The sequence below is a fragment of the Nannizzia gypsea genome, genomic scaffold (genome assembly GCF_000150975.2).
Source record: "Nannizzia gypsea CBS 118893 supercont1.4 genomic scaffold, whole genome shotgun sequence".
Lineage (NCBI taxonomy): Eukaryota > Fungi > Ascomycota > Eurotiomycetes > Onygenales > Arthrodermataceae > Nannizzia > Nannizzia gypsea.
The window spans coordinates 2,435,019-2,457,168 of NW_003345198.1; the positions used below are offsets into that span (position 1 = coordinate 2,435,019).

General features: G+C 48.9%; 7 protein-coding genes across 7 annotated transcripts; 4 read left to right on the forward strand and 3 right to left on the reverse strand.

Annotated features, from left to right (window-relative positions):
* Positions 1-196: 196 nt before the first annotated feature.
* On the forward strand, positions 197-1,589 carry MGYG_05619 (phosphatidylinositol-4-phosphate 5-kinase its3; the record flags this gene model as incomplete). The annotated part of the gene is made up of 2 exons (XM_003172984.1): positions 197-826; positions 894-1,589. The coding sequence occupies 2 exons, from the start codon at positions 197-199 to the stop codon at positions 1,587-1,589; spliced, it is 1,326 nt and encodes a 441-aa protein (XP_003173032.1).
* A 1,607-nt stretch (positions 1,590-3,196) lies between these two features.
* Positions 3,197-5,246, reverse strand: MGYG_05620 (hypothetical protein; the record flags this gene model as incomplete). The annotated part of the gene is made up of 3 exons (XM_003172985.1): positions 3,197-4,601; positions 4,654-5,109; positions 5,170-5,246. The coding sequence occupies 3 exons, from the start codon at positions 5,244-5,246 to the stop codon at positions 3,197-3,199; spliced, it is 1,938 nt and encodes a 645-aa protein (XP_003173033.1).
* A 394-nt stretch (positions 5,247-5,640) lies between these two features.
* MGYG_05621 (mitosis negative regulator) lies at positions 5,641-11,898 on the forward strand (the record flags this gene model as incomplete). Its single annotated transcript, XM_003172986.1, has 2 exons — positions 5,641-8,875; positions 9,029-11,898. 2 exons carry the CDS (start codon positions 5,641-5,643, stop codon positions 11,896-11,898), a joined length of 6,105 nt encoding a protein of 2,034 aa, XP_003173034.1.
* Positions 11,899-12,484: 586 nt separating this feature from the next.
* MGYG_09093 (hypothetical protein) lies at positions 12,485-14,432 on the forward strand (the record flags this gene model as incomplete). Its single annotated transcript, XM_003172987.1, has 6 exons — positions 12,485-12,506; positions 12,576-13,174; positions 13,333-13,551; positions 13,626-13,706; positions 13,824-14,042; positions 14,100-14,432. 6 exons carry the CDS (start codon positions 12,485-12,487, stop codon positions 14,430-14,432), a joined length of 1,473 nt encoding a protein of 490 aa, XP_003173035.1.
* Positions 14,433-15,345: 913 nt separating this feature from the next.
* Positions 15,346-17,385, forward strand: MGYG_09094 (hypothetical protein; the record flags this gene model as incomplete). The annotated part of the gene is made up of 9 exons (XM_003172988.1): positions 15,346-15,528; positions 15,625-15,756; positions 15,824-15,977; positions 16,044-16,241; positions 16,304-16,537; positions 16,593-16,843; positions 16,901-16,931; positions 16,985-17,068; positions 17,129-17,385. The coding sequence occupies 9 exons, from the start codon at positions 15,346-15,348 to the stop codon at positions 17,383-17,385; spliced, it is 1,524 nt and encodes a 507-aa protein (XP_003173036.1).
* A 582-nt stretch (positions 17,386-17,967) lies between these two features.
* Positions 17,968-20,362, reverse strand: MGYG_05623 (hypothetical protein; the record flags this gene model as incomplete). Its single annotated transcript, XM_003172989.1, has 2 exons — positions 17,968-18,253; positions 18,312-20,362. 2 exons carry the CDS (start codon positions 20,360-20,362, stop codon positions 17,968-17,970), a joined length of 2,337 nt encoding a protein of 778 aa, XP_003173037.1.
* A 205-nt stretch (positions 20,363-20,567) lies between these two features.
* Positions 20,568-21,365, reverse strand: MGYG_05624 (hypothetical protein; the record flags this gene model as incomplete). The annotated part of the gene is made up of 2 exons (XM_003172990.1): positions 20,568-20,852; positions 21,228-21,365. The coding sequence occupies 2 exons, from the start codon at positions 21,363-21,365 to the stop codon at positions 20,568-20,570; spliced, it is 423 nt and encodes a 140-aa protein (XP_003173038.1).
* Positions 21,366-22,150: the final 785 nt, after the last annotated feature.

The following is a 22,150-nucleotide window of genomic DNA, read 5'->3' on the forward strand; positions in this document are numbered from 1 at the left end:
TACATCCTCTCAGAACTAGGCTCGCTGGTAAAGTGGCAGCTTCTTCTACTTTTCTCGCGACTACAAATACATCATCAAAACCATCCACCATGCCGAACATAAACTCCTCCGCAGGATTCTCCGTGAATACTACGCACACATCGAAAACAACCCTAATACCCTCATCTCCCAGTTCTACGGTCTACATCGTGTCAAGATGGCATATGGCCGCAAGATCCATTTTGTTGTCATGAACAACCTCTTCCCACCCCATCGAGATATCCATCAAATGTACGACCTGAAAGGTTCAACCATCGGTCGAGATTTCAAGGAAGAAGACCTCGAAGCAAACCCCCGAGCTACCCTGAAAGACCTCAATTGGCTACGAAGGAACCGCCATCTAAACTGCGGTAAAGCGAAACGAGAAGTCTTCCTTGCCCAGCTCCGTCGAGATGTCACCCTACTCCAGCGCCTCAAGATAATGGACTATTCCCTCCTGATCGGGATCCATGATGTGGAAAAGGGCAATGAAGAGAAACTCCGTGATCGAACACTTCAGATCTTCCAGCCTGGAGGCGATCTGGCTGACGAACAACAGCCAAACTTGCTTATGCGAACGCCATCACGGCTGGAAAATGCACGAAAGGCAAGAGAGCTGAGAGAAATGATTAAACGCGAGAAGCCTGTCCCCATGGAGCATACTACTGCCAAGATGCCGGACGAGGTGCTGGATGAACGGAAAAACTTGGTCTTTTACTCAGATGACGGCGGGCTTAGGGCAACACACGAGAATGGGGATCCCGGTGATGAGATATATTACCTTGGTGTTATTGACTGTTTAACTCATGTAAGTCTTCCCATGTGACTCACCGCTGGAAAATTTGAACAGGGAACTATTGCTAACGGCTCGATAGTACGGCATGGTAAAGAAGGCAGAGCATTTCTGGAAAGGACTTTCTCATCCCAGCTCGCAAATCTCAGCTATACCACCCGAAGCGTATGGGGAGCGTTTCCTAGAGTTCATCACAAGCATCACCAAATCGAAGGAGGAAGTAGAACGCGAAAAGCAAGCTGCTGAGGCTGCTCAGACCCACACAACCGACGAAGCGGCCACCCCTGCGGGAAAGAGATCCATCGATACACAGAAGCCACTGCCCGCACACCCGGAGCCATCCCGGACACTGAAGACGGTGAGTACCCCGGCAGACTTCAATAATGGCAGTGCAGCGGCTACGTTGCCTGTTGTTGAAGAAGTCGGTGAGAATAGCAGCACAGGAGGTAGGAGTGGGCGAAGCAACGTGAGTAGAGGAGGAGAGAGAGATGACGCACCTGCGGATGAAGACCAGTGGACAGACATGGAATCCAAACGGCACAGTTTCCGTACCGCAAGAACACCAGCTAGCCCGCCACCGGTATCTGCGCCTCCTCCAATCCCAACATCAAGCATCGATACCATCGAACTTAATTCGCACACCCATATGAACAATCCAACTGATAAGAAAGGAACCATTCGTGCCGTGAGGAGTAGTACCGAGAGAGACAAGGAGGCATTGCCTACAACTGATAGACCGCCGATGCCTCAACGACCGCCCCCTACACCACCGACATAGATATCCTACTACAACTACTACTGCCTGATCTGTTTTCTGTTTGATTGTTTGCTTTAATTGTACTTTTACTTACCATACCATACCTCGCAAAGGATTAGAACCCCCTTTCCCAGCTAATTTCATTCCTTTTTCTCTTTTTTTTTATCTCTTTTGTTCTCATCATTATCCATCTCATCCTGTCTAGCAATCTTTAAAGCAAGCATGTCTTTCCTTCTTACTTCCTTCCATCCATGGCTATGCACGCCACATTTTTTCCTCTGTCTTGTGTGCCGCTTCTATCTTTCAATCAATTTATACCTTTCTGTATATTTCTTTTCTCTTTTCTACTGCTCCCCGCTCTCAGTTCCTAATACTACCCACGTATACGGAGTACAGCTACTTTGTTTAGCTGTATCTTTACCGTGTCACGACATTGCACTTTCAACTGTTTCACAGACTGTCCTTATCTTGTTCCACTGTTGCTCATTTACTGCGTTCGTCTCCTACCGAGCAATCGAGAACATCCTTCGTCCACGCAAGCTGCTTCTTTCTTTTCTTTTCTTTCAAATGTCTCGTTCAAAACCTGACTGGCCAGGTGGCTCGGTAGCTTAAATATAGCTCCGAGCTAAGTTCGCCGAACCAGCAAACACGTCGTTTGATACCTTCCCGTCTTTTATACTTGCTGCAGGGGTTTTTCCTCTTTTTTCCTATGGTAGTATAGATATCCTCGTGCACCGTGTCATTTGTTTCTATTCTTTGCATTTAAATTTGTTGTGGTGAAGAAAAAAAAAACACTCTACACTCTTGTTATTCGGCGATAAATTGTCTTGTTTTACGCTCATCTTTCTTTCTCAAACGACTCCGCTGTAAATCAAAATTGATATTCAAAACAAATAACACAAACGGCTCAGCCACACTGATGACTAAGGTGAACGTTTGACCCACATTTCCGATTTTCTGGTTAGAGTTTCTTGGCATTAATTATACAATATTATTAATAAGGTTTATGTTTTTCATAAAATGCATAAAAAGTGGCTTACCATTGGCTGGATTTATTTACGATTTGCATGGTTTGTATCTCATGTTGTGTTTGTTAATCTTCACGATAGAACAACCACAGGAGTGGCCTGGATTAGAGTATGGAGAGTGACGTCCAATTGTCCTCGTTCCGTCTATCGTGAAGTAACACCAAGCTTGAAGAAAGCAAAATTGCCCCTCGTAGCTATTTGTAATGAGAACCAGCTCTGTCTCTACCTCTTGAATGATAGCAAGTATCAATGGATAAGGCAGAGACGAAGTGAGCTGGGTTGTTTGATCTATCGCGTCGAATACAGAGCTTATTCAACATTTCATCCTGAAGGAAAAAATGATTGAATTTCAAGGCATTGAATCTCGCCTTGTGCCCCACCCTGCGTCGCGAATGAATAGAATAAATGCTCCAGGTCCACTGAAGAAGATAATGCAAACTAAAAAGGTCAAACACAATTGGGGAGTATCGTTTAAGGTCTGGAATTCTATCGTAAAGTGTAGTCCTAATCATTTAGCCCTTCCAAGCATTGAACAATAGGGAAATTGATGAGATGGTATCAAAAACAAGGGGTTAAATCTTGACGGAGCGGGTAACAGAGCTAAGAAAATAAGCTGCTGCCTTGCATACCCCCTCGACCAAATGATGCCTCGCTGCCTGCGGCCATACCGGCCAAGACACGGCCCATGCCAGTTATATCCAGTTCTCCTCGCTGAAGCATGGTCTGGTCGTTTTCTTGGGCCATGGGAGCCTCACCTTGTAGCCCGGCTTTCTGCCTGGCTTCTGCGGAGTCCAAAAGGTTCTCTGCAAGGATGATAAGTCTGTGCTCCGCTGGGATGAGGATGGTTGGTATCGGAGTTTGATGAAACTGGTTTGCAGGGGTAGGAAGTGATAGGAATTGTATTCCCTTTTGAACCTCGCCAAGTAGATTGATGTGTTCGATCAAAGTTGGCTTTGGCCCAGCTTGGTTGTTGCTGAATAGCCCCTGTTTGCCATTATTTTTTCGGAGGCTAGCAAGGCTGGGAATGTATGCATTACGAGCTCCGTGCCAGAGAAGCACTGATTCATCCGCCGGCTGATCCCAGGTTTGGTTTGATGGTATTATGCAGATTGCGCCCCTGGTTGCGTGTTGAGTTGCGGAATTTGGTAGGCCTTTGAACAACGCCTCCTCTCGGATGCGACGTGTAGACGGAGTTAAGGGAGCGAATTGAGCGGGTTTTGATTCTGTGTCAGCATGGCCTTGAGATCGCGCAGGGCGTTCAGACTGCACCATACGCCCAGTTATTGCGAATGAGCTGAGTGAACTTGTTGACCTGCCTTGCTGGGTGGCACTATCGCCTTGAGAACTGTCAATGTCCCAGACTCCCCATTCGCCATTAGAGAGTAATGCGAAGACGCCTTTACCACCAAGCGCCCATTTTGCGTCGACTATTCCCTTGCGTCGAGGAACTTCTCCAGGTAATTGGTCGAAGTCGGTATACAAGGTGACAAGCCACTTCCCAGTTACATCGTTCGTTTCTGCGTTTGTCCCAGAACGTTTCCTATCAATAGTGGATGCATGCGGTGTAGAAAGACAGGAATAAACTTTGACAGAGCCATTTGTAAATGACAGAAGTAGTTGGGAATGGCGATCTGAAGGGTATTGGCAAGGAGAAAATGATATGCTGCTAGCCGGCGATTTGAGAAATTGTTGGCGGACTGGGAACTGCGGCTCTGTTGAGAGGTTGTATATCTTCCCCTGTGTTATTTCTCCATTGAAAGGGATACGGTATACGGAAAGTTTGCCTGATAGATCTGATGTATGAACAGCTACAAGAATTTCCCACTTTTCGGCAGAGGGTGAAGTATCTTGTATGGTACGACCACGGCTTTGAGACCGACGACTACCATCTTCATCTTTCGGGCTTTGGCACGTGAATGTTAAGGCAGCTGTGGCAGGAAGACCTTGGACGGATCCCTCTCCGAGACTGATAATTTGTGGTTTCCAGAAATCTGCACCCAGGTTGCTAGGAGAGGGCGGTATAAGTGGGACTGCAACAACGCGCGCCGAAGAGTCACCACAAGATGGCGGTGACCACTATCATGTTGGATAAAATAGGCGATATCGAGCCGAGGAATCGTGCTGCCCCGGGTAGAATACTGGGTACCGTAATACCCAAAACCTTCGTATCTAGCTTGACGTCGAGATACTGAATAATGTTCTTAAATGGCCGCGAAGGGTCTATTTCTTCCTCATCATCCTCGAACTCTGGAAGTGCGATTTCCGGCTGGGGAGTAGGAGCGGGTTCCTCGTCATCCGAGTCGATGATCATAATTGAGTCGCTGTTGTCCACGCCATTGACAGGTGCTTTAGCTTCCGGGCCATTCTGTTGAGCCTTCTGCTTCTTGAAGTTCTTGCCTCCTCGCCAGAGTATTCTGATGCCAAAGTCATGGCCGTATATTATCACGGTGGATCCGTTGGGACTTTGTATTGGATAAACTTTAGAATCATATACACGATGTGGGAAATGATAGCTAAACAAAAAACAGTTAGACATGTTAAATTGAAATACAGATATTCAAATAAGATAGTACCTTAACTGGAGGCCATCGGGCCGAGGGCGAACAAGCGGATCGAACGCGCCGTTGGACATATCTGACTGGATACCCATCTTGCGAGGTCAGGTAGGCACAGCTTCAGGCGCACCCAAAAGCATCCCAAGATAACGAAGAGTAGTAGAAGATGCGCGCCTTCGTTATCCCAGGCGGCTGCACTAAGATACTCCGTCTGTTGATTGTGGGAGACGGTGGTTGTTCCTTGTGTAATGTCTGTCGCAAGCTTGGGGGTTTGCCACAAAATCTGCGTTTGGAAGCTCTCGCGTTAAAATCGCACACGCGCGCTTGTTGACGCTTGGCCGAACACAACAACCACCACCACACAACCTCCCCTTGGAAACAGTCAATATCAGAAAACACACATACTCCGTCACAACAAACTCTCCAGTGTATGGATATGAGTATAGATCTGAGGGTGGCTTCAGAGCCATTTTCCTGCGGTTAAGAAGCATGGCTGCTATAACATCCCTTGGCCTGCACAAACCTTCAGCCTTCGGGTACCTGGTTGCGGAGTCAATACTTCCAGCAGATGCGCCTGAAGATACCTATACCTGGCGATGCTACAATTCAGAAAATGCAACCGGCGGGATAATTGAAGAAGAACTTCTCTACACAGACAAATGTGTAGTCTGGTCGCGCGGCGGGATCGTGAAGAGGTCCTTTAATTTTGATGTGGAAGGTGAGAGCATCGTGGAGGCTCTCTTTACCTATTTTCCAGCAGGCAAGTCAAATGCTGTGAAGCGGACTGGAGCTGGGTTAGAAAATGATTTAACGGCCCAGACCGGCGACCAGGGACAGACGGCCGCTTCTCTCAAAAGCAAGCACCAAGGCCGTTTGAATGGGAAGATACGCAAGAGGGTGATCATCCAGGACCAAAAGGATTCTAGCAGCATTCCGGGACTTGGTGTCCTTGAAAATGAAAATAATTCTGAGTCTTCTAGAGCGCTAGTCGTAGTGCTAAAGTCACAAGTTCACATATTCTTCATTTCTGGTGATAGCCATGTCATTCCACTGCCGTTTGAGCTTGACTCAATATGGCCGACCCCAAACGGACTACTATTCCAACGGAAATTGCCTGAAAAACATGATATACCAGTACCATCTGCTCCTCCGAATTCTTTCGTTTCTTCCCAACCTATGCATCCCACGTCAAGACATTCTGCTGCATCATTTAGACTCTCCAGCGGGACGGGAAACCGGCCATTGCTAACTCTTTCTCCATCGCACCCTTCAAAATTTCTTCTTAAGACTGAAAAAGATGACTCTGCACCGCGAGTATTCTCTCTCCTTGACCCTCACTCGGAAATGGGACTCGTGGCAGTCACTTCCTCCCCACATGATGATGAACTACACAAGCGAGCTGACATTTTAAGCCCAACTGAGGAGCTGCTTTATGTATCCCCTACTAGTGAAGTTTCATTGGGAGTGTCTGCAAAAGGCGCCCCTCCTCTGATCTTACTGGTTACGTTAAACCCGAAATCAGGGATGCACAACATATGGGTTGCTAGGTATCGACCCAGGGAATCCCCTATATCTCGGCAGAATCAGCGGCGGAAATCATCCGGCACTCGCTCAAAACGGCGAAGCTCCCACTTTGATGTCACCGGAACCTCAACACCTGTTGGCCCAGGGCCATCAAGTTTCCGGGAAAGTTTTGGGCCAGGCCAGGGGCGGAACGCATCTCAACAGCATAATCTCGAGGCCAAACAGGAGGGAGCTACAGACCTTGCTTCACACCTTGGACAGGAGTTTGAAGACGTTGGTGTAACGTCTAAAGCGTCGAGGAGAGTGAGCTCTCTGCTCGCCCGTAGTGACTTAATGGCAAACAATGATAGATCTACATTCTCTGATCTGGCGGGACACCAACTCAAATCCTCCTTCCACGGTGGCTCCCGAAGGGGGGAATCATTTGGAGGTACCGGCCTTCGCCTCAGTCAAAGCTTTAACCGAAGGGGCTCCCTCCCACCGGGAACCGCATCTCTCTACAGCAACGGCAGCAGCTTTCTTGATGCGCCCGTTGATAAACTCCTGGAAAGTTTAAACAATGGCGGCGATTTCGACGGGTTTGAAAGTATGGGAATTAAAGAAACTGTGTCCAACCTCCCCCGTGAGGTTATCCTATCGAAAGTAGGAAGTGTGCCGTCAGGAATTGTATCAACCAATGCTCTTCCGTACAGTCAGAAAACCTGTCCGTTCGAAGTCTTTACCCTGACTTCATCTGATGAGTCTACACTAAAGGACCCCGAATCAACGCCCCTAGCAGTCTGCATCCTCAATCGAAACTCGAAGGAATTGATCGTTGTAACTCTAAGCGCTCAGTATTTAAGGTCTCAACCCCGCCAATATGAAAGAGACAATGATATCCCAACATATAAAGTTCGCGCATTGAATGTTCGCCACGGTTCCAACGTTCTCGACTGCTGCAAATTGGTGGACAAAGGCGTTTCTCGAATGCTTGTGCTTTCTTCTACTAGTGATTGTCGAGGAGAACTAACTCTCCAGGCCCCCTGGAGCACATTAGTAAGGGTAGAGCTCCCAGATAGTATGGTTCTACATGAGCCGTCCAATATATCCCTGGAGCTAACCCCTTCAAATCTCCGTGAAGAGGGACTTAGAAGAGTGTTATGCAAGACTCCTTTGAATATGCATCGTCTCAGCCAACCAACTGCAGGTGGAAAAGTAGACATTATGGATGAACAGAATAGAAAACACAGAGTGCAGATCCAGCTTCAGCCTTTCAACTCTCTTGTGAAGCGGATACTCTCTCTTTGTCGATATGTTTTACGGCACTCCGAGAAAGCCGGTGATGGGGTCCATATCGGGTGGTGGCAAGCCCTCAAATGGCTTCGTGCAAGAGATGTAAGGGAGGAAAATTTGGAGTGGACCGCTCTGGTAGTAATTCTCTTCTCAATGGCCGTCTATTTCATCGATGATATCGCTATCGACACTAAAGTTATACCAAAGAGGAAAAGGAGAGGGGGCCTAATGCGATCCAGCACCGGAAGCTCAATTGACTTGACGGATTGGCACAGCATGGTTGAACAGGAATCGGGCTCAGCAGGAATTTGCGCGCCGTGGATGACAACCGCCGCCTGGGACTGGATACGAGAAGAAAACGCCAAAACTCCAATTGAAGGGGCCCAGAATTACCGGCCAGTTGACAACAGTAAAGCAGAAAATCAATCAAACGACAAAAACACATATATTACCCGGTGCTCACAGCTTGCCCGAGATTTCCTTTCTTCACCACAGGGTGAAGCAGCTACTGGTGGAGATGGATATCTCCCCATTGCTATTTCACGAGACCAAGGTACACGAAGAACTGCCCTTGGTACAATTCTAGTAGGGCTGCACCTCCTTCGCGAGGAGCTTAAGCTATCGGTTGCCAACACTGATAACTCCCGTTCTGAAAAAGGGCTCTTACTTCCTATTCTTGCTCAGATGGGAGGATGGTTGGGTTGGGATTCCTGGACCTGGAAAGAGGGTAGCTACTATAGCACAGAAACTGCAGGTATTGACGGATGGGCATTCGAAGATACTCACATTACTGGGCTAGATATGCCCACAGAGCCTTTCACACCTCCATCTATTTTCACCTTCATTGAGAATACCTTCCAGCGCACTCCTTCTACCTTCCTTACGCTAATGGATGTCGTATCTAGCTCTACCATCACACCTGGAAGTGGTAAGATTTGGGACCAAGCTGTAAATCTAACCCCTAGAACCTTGGCCCTTACTGGATTCTTTTCTGAAGTTGGAAATAAACGATCTGCACCTGAAAGAGTGGCCCTATTACTTCGCTGGGGGATCACATCCTCGCTGATTGATACCCTTCCAGATGGCATCAGCACTCCTTTACACGAAGCCATTTTTAACTGTCAGGGGGATCCGCCACTATCCTGGGGTCCGTCACTACTTGAGCTTGTGGATAGGGAAGACTTGTTTCTTTCTACGTCTAGCGAGACTCCCCAGCTCCTAGCGTCTCGTTCTCAGTTCATTCAGCCCCATGATGCCCATAGGGATGTCCGCAGTATTGGGAATTCAGTGCTTGACAGTAGCTCAACTAATTCATTCGAGATTTCAGCGGAGGCCGACCGTCACTCGATCACTAAGCTGATATTTCGTGATGATAGGCGCTACTTCGAAGCCGCAAGGATTCTCAATCAGATGAAAGCTCCAACTGCTGAATGTGTACCAGAGCCTGACTGGTCGGAGTCCGACCTTTTGGAAGCACAAAAAGAACTTGTCCAACTAGTAACATTAAGAACATTGTCCATTCCTGCAGGGCGAGCTATGCTTTGTTTCGACGGGCGCGTGCCTTTACTCACTGAAAAGCTACCAATTCCATCGTTCTCGCTACAATGTGTTATGAAACCGTCAAACGTTACGATCAGTGCTGATAGATCAGCATTCGTGGAAGAAAAAGCATGTTGGGCTTTTTTCCATAACGGTGTATCCACTGGGTTGGCAATCTCAAGATGTGCCAAAGGGATTGACACCTCATGGATACTATATAATAAACCTAACGAGCTCACTAACAGACATGCTGGATTTTTACTGGCATTGGGGCTCAACGGGCATTTGAAAACCCTTGCTAAATGGGTAGCTTTCAAGTACTTGACCCCTAAGCATACCATGACCTCCATTGGCCTACTTCTCGGATTATCCGTATCCTATCTAGGAACAATGGATACCCTGATTACTCGCCTTCTTTCTGTTCATGTTACCCGGATGTTACCACCAGGCGCAGCAGAGCTCAATCTATCTCCCTTGACGCAGACCACCGGTATAATGGGCATAGGACTCCTCTACTGCAATTCCCAACATCGCCGCATGAGTGAAGTGATGCTTTCCGAAATCGAACACATGGAAGAAGAAGAGACTTCACTTTCCCAGGAGCCTTTGCGATATGAAGGATACCGACTCGCTGCCGGGTTTGCGCTAGGATTTGTTAACTTGGGAAAAGGAGGCGACCTGCGAGGTCTTCAAGACATGCGAATTGTGGAGAGATTGCTGGCCTTAGCAGTGGGTACGAAAGAGGTCAATTTAGTCCACATTCTTGACAAAGCAGCAGCAGGAGCCACAGTTGCAATAGCAATAATATTTATGAAGACGAATGATAAAGCTCTAGCTCAGAAGGTTGATATACCGGATACCGAAGTCCAATTTGACTATGTTCGCCCTGATATATTCCTTCTTCGAACACTGGCAAGACATCTTATCATGTGGGATTCCATAAAAGCGAGCCAGAAATGGATACAGAAGAGCCTCCCGTCATTTTACCGGCGTAAGTATCGTTTATCCGCTATTAGACGATTATCTACCGATGACATGCCCTACTACAACATTGTCGCTGGGCTTTGTTTTGCTTTGGGTCTTCGATTTGCCGGATCAGGGTCCATAGAAGTACGAGATCTTCTGGTGGCACATCTTGACCAGTTCATAAGGATTTGCCGCATCTCGGCCTTGAATTATGACGCCAAATTAACACAGAACTCCGTACGAAACTGTCAAGACATTGTTGCACTCTCGGCTGCAGCAGTCATGGCTGGATCTGGTGATCTAGTGACGCTCCGCCGGTTACGCTCATTGCATGGGCGCGTTGATGCCGATACACACTACGGAAGCCACATGTCAACCCACATGGCTCTGGGCATGCTCTTCTTGGGCGGAGGTACATATACCCTTAGTACCTCCAATATTGCTGTTGCCTCCCTTCTCTGCTCATTATACCCAATTTTCCCGACCAGCGTACTAGATAACAACTGTCACCTCCAGGCATTTCGTCATCTATGGGTTTTAGCGGCTGAACCTCGGTGTTTGGTACCGAGGGATATCGATACACGGCGACCTGTCACGATTCCGGTGTCGTTGACGCTTAGTACAGGAGAGGTGAGGTCAGCTACGGCCCCTTGTCTTCTTCCTGAGTTGGATGAGGTATCCTCGATCAAAATCGCCAGTGCCGATCACTGGACCATCACGCTGGACTTTGCTAGTAATGAAAGCTTAAGAAACAAGTTCCGGGACGGAGACCAATCAGTCTACCTGCGAAGACGAGCGAACCATAATGATTCGGAGCGGTCAGTGTTCTCTACCACCCTTGCTGGGCTTAGCGATGCCCAGGACATACCTCCACCAGCAGCAATCCCGAGGAACACACGACCTTTCTACGCAATGCCCCCTACAAGTCTCCATGCTTCCTTACAGCCCAGTGAGAAGGGACCTGGCCAAGCTCGCATGCCGCCTCGCCACATCTGGGATTTTATATTCGATCTCCCTGCGTTTTCATCTCTGGATATGTCCGAGCGGATGGCTGTACTTCCACAAATTCCATTCCATGAATCTCTGAAACTACACCCTAATGGAAAGAAGCGAAGTAGGGCGAGTCCACCATCTTGGTTGCGCCCAACATCTGTCGATACAAGGCTCGTTCTCAACAGGACTATGCGTAGCCTCGTTTCAGCTGCGACCAGCCACGGAGCGAGTGAAGAGGTGGTTCGAGATCGGCTCTGGCAGCTGCGGCTAATCTTTGCATGGATGGACAGTGCAAAGAATAGCAGTAGTGATGACGGTGGGAGTGGTGGCCAGGACAAGGACGGCGTTTCTGTGTCGAGGAGCAGATGGCTCAAGCAAGAAGTCATCGAGGACGCCCGATGGAACATCTGGAGGATACAGTCGGGAGACACCAGCGTTTTAGATGTAGAATAAATCTTAGCAGTGACCTATATCTCTATACCAACTTACCTCCTGTCGAATACCTCATATCCATATCCATAATATCTATATCAACCTCCTATGATTAGTCAGCAATCGATACGCAAAAGCAACGACGTCAACTTTGCAGCTGGAAGAAAACGAACTCGCATTCACATTTCTCCCCGACAGACAAACTGCAGACCATTTTCATGGCTGGAATGCAAGCATCGTCTCTTTTGCTCGGCCGACCGCGTGCGACGTCTCAATGACCCGGCGACAGCGCAAGCAGCCCGAAAGTCGACGCCGGACGGGCTGCTGGATGTGCAAGGGTACGGTCCATACGAAAACCCCCCCTTTCATGCAGCAACGGAGATGCAGCCTCCCTCCCGCTGTGGGAGGGATTCCCTGTATCTCCTTTGTGCTCCCGTGCTTTGTGGCTTTTTTTGACCCAGTGAATGCTGACCGGAGGTCTCGGGCTTGATTCGTTCTTGGGCCGCAGAGAAGCATGTACAGTGTACGGAAGAAAAACCGCGGTGCAGTCGATGCGTCCGGCTGAATCTCAACTGCGTCCGGGGGCTGAAGCTGCTCTGGAAAGAAGATGCATTGCAAAGGGGGATCCGGTTCGGCCGTGAAGGTGATTTATACTGGACTTTTCCTTTGATAAACTACCTACTTGTCTTTGGTTTTAGGCGATATATCTGATGTTCGCCACTTGTACTCGAGCAGGCAGACTGATATTCCTGAGACAGGCGCCAAACCAGAGGCTGATCGGAAAAACATTGAACGGAACTTCCAGGCACTCCCCATCGCTCAGTATGCTGGCCGCTGGCTGTTTCTCAACACGACCTACTGGGACTTTGGTAGCTCTCAAGACCGGCCGCTGGAAGAACCCGAAAGCTTAACCCAGTTATATGGGGCAGAAAGACGGCCATGCCCCTTTGTCCCAAGCCTGCAAGCTCCGCCGGGCCACCCACTGGCGTCATTTTCGCAGACTGAACGCTATCTGCTGGACTACTTTATCGAGGGTATCGGGCCCAATTGCTCGCTGAGCCAGTTTTACAATCCGTACCTGTCCCTGGTCACGCCGCTCGCTCTGTCGCATGCACCTCTTCGCCATACCCTGCTCGCTATCGCGGCGAACCAGTTCTATCGCCTCGGAAACGTTAAATTCGAGAAAGAAGCCTACATCTATAAACAGCGCGCCCTTGCCGGCCTCCAAAAGGAGATTAACGAGCGGAAACCTAGCTTTGGCGCCGTTGCAACGGTCCTGATGCTCTGCTTTCATGATGTATGCTCCCGACCGCTTTCTTTTCTCCCCTGTTTTTCTCTCTCTTTCGTTTCTCATTTCCATTTCCATTTCTTTCTTTATGAAAAGTGAATGACCCAACAACTTCCTGCGTGCAATAATCTTAATAGCGGCTTTCCCTCCTTTCGGTCTTTATTTAGATATCGGACGGATGCACGCCATCATGGAAAACGCACCTTCGCGGCGGTATGCAGCTCCTGAACCTGCTTCCACTGAAAACGGCAGAAGGCCACATGCTTAAGCAGTTCTTCGTCATGTACTTCGTTGCGCATGACATTATGGGACGAACAGCTATGGAAGACAATTCGGAAGCAGAGGCCTTCGAAAACACATGGCTGGCAGATGATGATTTAGAAGAGGTACGAGGCCCAGGTTACTTTCTTTCCTTTTTTCCCCCTTCCTTATTGCAAACCCTCGCTTACCACTCGGAAAGATTGATATGCTTATGGGCTGCTCTCGCGGGCTGATGAGCCTAATCAGCAAGATCTCGAACCTTGCTACCGAGAAGTCTAAGGTGAGCGTTCACTTTTGATCGATCAGAAAAAACAAAGGTTATGAAAACGACGAAGGATTCTTTTTTCGAGTCCGTCTGTTTCAACCTCCTAACAGCTATCCGTGCACATATAAAAAGATGTCAAAGAGGCGACCTCTCTCGATCTCAGAACACTCGTATTTCAACAATGCTCGTAACAAATTAGAGCTAGAACTCCAAAATGTTCAACAGACTCTCCCATCGTACGCGAAGGACCGAGATGACTTGCTGCGCGTCGCAGAAGTCAAGAGATTGACTGCCCTTCTCTACCTGCGACAGCGCCTTGGGCCTCCACGCAATTCATCAATCCTTAGCCCTGTAAGTGTGGGTCTATATGCTCGATACCCCATAACTTTTAATACGAATACTACTCAGTCAACCCCTAGCCCTGGGCCGCTCGTCATGGTCGAGCCTTCTACCCTTGTCTGGAAAGAGAAATTGGTCGCAGACATCATTGCGATAATATCGACGCTACCTGACACAGCGACTCTCCTCTGGCCGCTATTTGTTGCAGGCAGTGTCGACATCGACAACGAGGAGCATCGCCGATTTATACTTGAGAGGTTGCAGAACATTCAAAATTCCCGCAATCTGGGCAATATTCGGCGAGCACGACTAGCTGTCGAATCTGCATATCGAGCCAGGGATCTTGATCACCCTCGAGGAAACGACTGGGGACGTGAAGGGCGTGGAATCAGCCTGGCATGAAAACCGTCTCAAAGCGAAAGAAAGATGATAGAAATTGTTTTCAACTATAAATATACATTGGATGGGGGCTTAGGGGGGTATTTTCTGGATGTTAAATAGACGGTGTCCATATTGTGGCAATGTGTGTACGTTTTACTCCCCCTGTTAATATTTACTCGCTTAATTATGCAATTGCTGCTTTTTTTTCTTGGTTGAAATAATTTCGTTTTGCGTTTACCCGATTGTCCATTTCTTTCCGCAGCCATTGTACCTTTTTGGATTGGACATGGGCAGAAGAGGGACAAATTATGAACCAGTCTGAGTCTGCATCATGCCTGCCGATGTGTAGGTTCGCGCATCCCCATCCCACCACCCCTGTGTGCGTTGGCGGCCCGCAAGCGCCGTTTCCGTGTGCTACGGCTCTACCACTAACAAGGATACCCAGGCTTCGACCAGCTTCGACTGACACCTCTAGCTTAATTGGTGGTGCATATCATGTCGCTGCAGCCGGCGGCCTACGATCAACACGGAAAATGGAGAGGTGAGCACATGCATATGTGCTAAATGAGTAGCAAGGGCCTCCAATATACGGGGCTCTCCCTTGCGGGCTGTTGATGCCGTCAAGCCACGGCCATGTACGAAAAAAAATGGGCTTGCTGTGCTATCCCGCTCAGGTCAAGGGAAGAATTATGTGTGGGAACACTGATTCTTTTATCTTTTTTTTCGGCATTCGATAGTACGCAGATCCGTAGTGAATAGCTATATAGCTGTTCACTATGTCCCTTTGCCCAAGTCCCTTCCATTGCGTCGAGGACTGCTCGCGTGAACTCAATCTGTTTTGAGGGTTTAAATTGAATAGTTTCTGTTCTTCGTTTATCAACTCTTTCAACTCTGTACAGACTCGGACGGCAAGAGCCTCGAAAGTTCTCCTAAGATGGAACATGAGCAGAAATATCATGGCAATGATGATAGAAACGAGGAGAACTTGGTCCAGTCTAATGCAATAACGCCAGATTCGGCTCCTAAGCTGGAAGATGACACGGTGGATCGAGCAGCCGTTTATCTCACACAAGCTATTGAATACCCTCCCCTGACCCCCGAGGCCGAGAGAGCTCTGGTTCGAAAAATTGACTGGATTATTCTTCCTATGGCTAGTCTTCCCAATTGACTCATCTGTCATAACCCCCTAAATAATTGCTGACAAAATATATAGCTCCTTCTCACGGCTACACTTGGAGCAGTTGATAAAGTTGCACTGGGAACAGCAGCTCTTTACGGACTAAGAGAAGACCTGGGCTTAAAAGGCCAGACATATGCTTGGGCAGGCTCTATTCTCCCAATTGGTGTAAGTTCGATTTATATCCTATTCGCTCGACCCCTATCTATGCTGATGGACTATGTTCTACCCAAAGGCTATTGCAGGCATGTGGCCGTCGTCATACTTAGTACACAGATTTCCGTCTGCCAAATATCTTTGCGTTTGCTCCATTGGGTGGTCAGCTGTTACCCTCCTTTTACCAGCATGCACTGGAGGGCAAAGCCTACTTGCACTAAGATTTATCATGGGTTTGACTTCAATTCACTCTTAATATGTGAAAGTTAATGCCTCTGCTAATAATATATGTGTGGCAGGTTTCCTCGAAGCTATCATTGTCCCAGGGATATCACTGTTGATTGCGGGTTTCTACAAAAAGAGGGAGCAACCGCCGAGAAATGCCATTGTGTTTTCTGCTTTCAGTTCTGTCATTAATGGCTTTCTCTCATATACCGTTGGCCGTATCCCTTCCCCTGCACCCTTGAGACTGTGGCAGTATCTCTTCCTTATTGTGGGTAAGTGACACCCAGTCTCCCAAACCATTCAAGTTGACAATGATACAAACAGTGTTCCTCAGGATCTGTTTCAATGGCCTGGTCAATATTTGCCCTCATATTTCTCCCAAATTCTCCAATGGATGCTCGTTTCTTAACAGATGAGGAGAAATACCATGCCGTCAAGCGTTTGGCTGAGAATAAAACTGGAATTGTCAATAAGAGATGGAAATGGAACCAAGTGGCTGAAGCCATCCTCGATCCAAAGACGTGGATTATTTTCCTTTTCAACATCGCAATTAATATTCCCAACGGAGGTATATTCTAGGTTTTGCTCCCGCCTTAAAAGAATCTCTTCTAACGTCCATATAGGCCTGATTACTTTTGGCGGAATCCTAATAAAGAACCTGGGATTTTCACCCATCCAAGCATCCCTTTTAAATATGCCTACCGGTGTGATGTCAACGTTGTCAGCGTTTATCTTCTCTAGCCTTGCTGCTAAATGGGCGAATAAACGATGCCTCGTCACGATGCTAGCGGCTGCCGTTCCAGTTATTGGGTCAATCATTGTTTATACCCTGAAGAGAACAGATATTCCTGCTCAAATTGTTGGATTGTACTTCGTGAGTTTATATCTTGACTTTCACATGAATCTTTGACAGTATACTAACACCTCACAGCTATATACCTACTTTGGCCCATATGTTGTTGGTAAGAATGAGCTGTGCATTATATAGGGTAACCTCCAGCTAACAGGTGTCAAGGTATCTCTCTAGCCCAGGCGAATACAGCAGGGCACACGAAGAAGAATGTTCAATACTCAATCTTATACATAGGCTATGCAGTCGGTACGTTTCGTCCCTGAATCGAATGATTAACACGACTAGTTACTAACTTTCAACTACTAGGAAACTTGATTGGGCCCCAGACGTTCCGTGATAGTCAAGCCCCTGCATACACTGGTGGGTTCATCGCAATGCTCATTTGCTATTGTTCCTGCATAGTGCTCATGGCGATGTATTGGATTCTCGCAGCCTGGATGAACAAACGAGCTAGCAGAGCTCGTGTGTCGGCTGCTTGTGAAGGAATTGAGGCAGAGGGCCCATTAGATCAGTTCTTGGATAAATCGGACTTTAAGCAGGCGAACTTCAAGTATACCACATGATTTCAGAGTGTGCTGGGTATATTTCAAACGGTGTTTGGATGGTCTTGGACATAGAGAGTTAGAAATAAGGCATTGCTCTTAGGGCATTAATTATTTATTCATTTTTTGCATACAAATACAAGGGAATGTAGTTAAATGATGTAGGTAAGTGCAGAGAAAAGGGAAGAAAACCTGAGCGAAGGCAGACATTTAACCGTTTAGGCAGCAAATAAGGACGCTATACATGATCAAAAGCAGAGGGTCACGATAATAGAGGTGATAAAGAGATGTAACAAAACTAACCATGACCTCCCAAATCAGAGCGGGTATTGGGTGTGAAAAGGTATGCGACGAGAAATGCGTGGATTTGCGAAGCCGAATCACCATTCCCATGCCGTTCCATTCTGACAATAAAAGCCAAAGCAATGCGCGAGCTCCCTCCTTTTTAACGCCAAACAGATGAATACGGGAAAATATGGAAGTTTGAGGTAAAAAAAGGAAAGATAAAGGAAGGGAAAAGATAAAACAGCCTGTAACCTGAATAACATCATACTAGCGAATTTTGCTAGAAAACGGTATGAAATGGGTAAATGGAAAGAAACCCTACTTTGCAGCGGCTTTCCCAGAGAGACCAATGGCCATCTTTTCTCTCTCAAGTTTCTCTTTCTCCATCTGAAGTCGATCGGCTTTGGTGATTCGCGGTTTTCTGGCACCTCCACGTCCAGCTCCCGATTTACTAGCGGTAGCACCATCGCCGTTGGGATGATTCGTGGTAGAACTACTGCCAGCGTGTCCGCCACGGCCGCGAGAGGATGTGCCAGAGTTCCCATGGGTAGTACCACTTGTGCCACCACGCCGGCCACGGCCTCGCTTGGTAGTTCCATCGGCTCTATAAAGATATTTATTAGTATTGATGTAGTAGTGCGTAGACGAGGGAGAGGACGTACTTTTCAACGGAAACCTTGTCACCTTCCTGAACTAGAAGCCCGGAGTAAACAAAAAACCCGTCTTTGCAAGCGGCTGCTTGTTCCTCCCAGATCAGCTCGCTGTCATCAACGAAGGGGTCATCACGATCGTATTCCTCAATTTTGCGTCGGCGAGTCTTTTTGACCTCTGCGTTGGAGTTGGTGGTGGCGGTAGGCTCATCAGTTCCGGTACCGTTCGGTGTGTGGGTGCCTATGCCGGACATGTTAATATCCCCATCGCCGTCACTATCGCGATCCACGTCCAGAGAAAGATCGTCTTCAGCACCGCTTTCTCCTCGGCCTGCCCGCTCGGATTTCTCTAGAACTGCGCTGGCAGCTGCCAGACGTGCACGGCGTTCTTTCTGGGCTGCAATACGTGGATGTAGGGCATCAAAGCCGTACTGTTCCTCTGCCATCCGGGCGAAATTTATCACTAAATTTGACTTGCCCTTGAGAGGGACATGTAGAATTATGTTTGGCAAGGTTTTGGTGTCGGATGACGAGCTAGCGTCCCCGCCAAAGAGAGCGTTAGAAAGCAAGCCAGATCCTGTGGAAGGCAAAGGTCGTGGAGGCTCCTTGGTGCGAGATGAAGCGAGCTTAGGGGAGAGAGCACCGGAGGAGGTGTTTCCGGTAGACGACGCGGTAGTCTTTTTGGGGCCAGGTTTTGAGCTCGCCGGCTTTGAGTCAATGTCCATTGCGTTGGAGTCCTGTGACTTTGAGTGCGTGAGAGGCTGAGCTGATGGTTTGGAAGATTCAACGGCTCCGTTCGTAGAGTGGTGAGTAGGTGAGAGGGAGAACTTGTTATCGGACGTAGCGGTGACGGTTGGGGGAATGGCGATAGTAGGTGTAGGGTTCGCAGCCGGAGGATCGATAATGCTAGAAATAGCTGGAGAAGCACTAGCTCTGAATGGAGTAGTGGCCAGACGTGGTGGAGGAGTCACTGTGTTTGGTGGTGGACTAAAGGATGCGCTTGCCTGAGGAGCTGGCGCGGGCTTCGCTGTGGGCATGGCAGGAGTAGAAACGGCCGAACTGCTCTCGATGGCCGACCGTATGGGGTCATAGTTTTGTCCGCTCGAGCGTGGAAGAGAGGTAGGACGGGACTGCTGAGGAGGCGGAGGCGGAGGCGCGTGGTGGGTGTTGTTGGTACTGCTGTTGCTGCTGTTGTTGTAGGTATAGGGAGAACCGCCAGGGCCGCCAGCTTCGTAGGAGCCATTCCGCGACGTATAAGAGGCCGGATCATGGGATGAAGGTTGTGGAGAGTGTCGGGAGGCACTCCGCTGCATCGAATAAGCGGGTGCTGGCGATGGCTGTGCGGAAGAAGACTGTGGGGGATGTTGGCTAAACTGGTGTTGTTGCTGCTGCTGTGAGAGTTGCGGCGAATGGGCCGCTGGCGTCGAGTTCCTCGAGACCATGTCTGTGATCTTTGCCTGCCGCGGCGTCACAGAGGGAGTAGTGTCGTCGGCTGTATGCTCCAGCTTTGCCTTCTTTCGTGATGCTGTTGGCGCATCGGTGCTATCCTGGGGCTTGACATTGCTGTTCCGCTGTCTCCTCGGCTTCGGCTCGCCGTCCTTGCCTGCAGCTGATGCCCCGGATGCCGCCCCTGCAGCCGCCTTGTCCCCGGTCGAGTTTCTCTCCCGCTTCGGCTTCGCCTTCTCGTCGTCGTCTTTGCGCTTGCGGACACGCTTCTGCTTCGGCCCTGTGGCTGCGGATGGCTGCTCTTGCTGACTAAGGATGTGGCTGGGGTCTGTATTTGTGGCTGGTGCTCTGCTGTTGCGGCGGCTTTCTTTGCCACTTTTCTTGCCAGCGTCTTCAGAGACGGCGGGCTTCCTCTCGTCCATCGCGATGCTGTTGCCGGAGGTGATGGTGACGCTGCCGCAGCTGCTGGTCAAATTCGCTCCGGAGCGAGCGGCGGGAGCTTGGGATTCGGGGTTGGATTGGGATTTCGATTTGGCCTGGGATTGGAAAGTTGACGGGATCGCGATACTCTCGCATTCAGAGAGTGAAGTCAGCGATGGCGAGGAGGTCGGGTCCATTATCCGGACATCCTGACCTTCTGCAAAGCGAGCTCTCGACTAGGAAAAGAAAAGAACGATGCTATTTAAATCTTAACCTGGTATGACTCCTTTTATTTCCTTTTGACTGCTTCTTGACAGCTTGGACGCGGGCGAGAAAGGTCGCGGTGCGCTGTTGTTGCGGAAGCGAGGATGTTAGGAAGGGGTAAAAAAAGGAACACCTTTTTCAAGGAAAAAGTGTGCGTTGTTCGTTGAAAGAGAAATAGCGAGCTGGGTGAGAGGATGGATTAGTTGGGTGGTTGGCCGTGGTGTTGATGCGGATCGCAGAAATAGCCAAAAAATAGGTGACAAGGGAAGGGGGAAAAAGAGACTGCGTTGGCGATGCAAAAAGTTGACGATTAGGAGGATAGCGAGTTGAGATGGGGGATGGTGAAACAAGCACGTTGGCTTCTGAAGAAAATCCGAGCTTCAAGTTTGGCGTGGTGTGGCGTGGATCAATAGCTGGGGATAGCTAGAAGAGTTAAGGGGAGTGAGTATAATACCTCCTTGCCGGGGAAGACGAAGAAGAAGAAGCAAAACGAAAACGGAGGATGAAAGAAGAGAAAGAGAAAGAAGAAGGGAAGAGGAAAGAAAAAGGGATCAGGAGATTAAAAGAAAGCAGAGCCAGGCGACGGGCAGGCAAGGCTTACGCGAATGATCAATGGATGGAGAAAAAGGCAAAGCAAAGAAATGGGCGTGAATGGGGGGGAAGGGGGACGGGCAAATCGCTAATTACACATCCTCTTTCTTCCCTCAGTCCATCCAGTCCAGTTTCAATATTCGAGCAGTTTATCGTATCCAGCGTATACATCGTACGGAGCAGCGCCCGAGAAGCGGGCTTACTTACGGAGCCACGGCTGCAGCGAACGGTATCAGCAGGGGCAGCAGGTGACTGACCGGCTTGACTTGACCAGCTTTTCTCCAGATAGTTAGGCGGAACCAGAGCAGCAGAGTTACATAACTCAGTGTCCCGGCGCTGGGACATGGGGAGCTTGGCGGCCACAAGAGCAGGTAGTTCGAGCAAGGGAGGATCGAGAAGCCGAAGACCTTGATAATAATAAATGCTGTGGAGGCGGCGCGAGGAACTAGTGGCTAGCGCATAACAGGCGCAATCCCTGATGACTAAGGAGACGCCCGTCACCCTTAATATCTAGACAGCCATCAACCGTTTTACAGACATCGGCCACAGTAGATGCAGCCTCGTGATGATAGACGGGGGAGCCGCTATCTTTGTTGCCCATCCACAGCAGCCGGTGAGAATTTCGTCGTGGACTAGCACAGATGCTGTCTATCGACTGTCACTGGCGTAACTCACTAGTTGTGGTGGTTTGTACGGAGTAGTTACCGACCGGCCAGGGGATCGCATCCAGTAGAGACAAAGTCTCTAGGTGACGCATCATATTCGACAACTATATATGCAACAGTTAGTTTCAGATTTTAATGCCAACTGCTTCATTCACTCGCCAGAGCCGTTTCTTCACTCCTTGTCCCTCTCTCCCTACCTCGATCAAACGCTCTCTTTGCTCACTCCACTGGCTTCGCCCAGACCAGGTGACGGAGAAGTTCCCCCGGCAAACCAGCTAGACGCCCGACTCACCTCGCTTCCCCCACCACAAACTGTCTCCCTCCCCAGCCTCTAGCCCTCGCTGGCCTCTGCTTATCTCTCGCCATCGATGTCCAATCTTCGGTGTCGTTGGATGTTTGTCGTCAGAAGAAGAAGAGTTCCCCCAAGTCCAGATCCGGTTTAGCGTCCGGCCCTCGTGCATATCC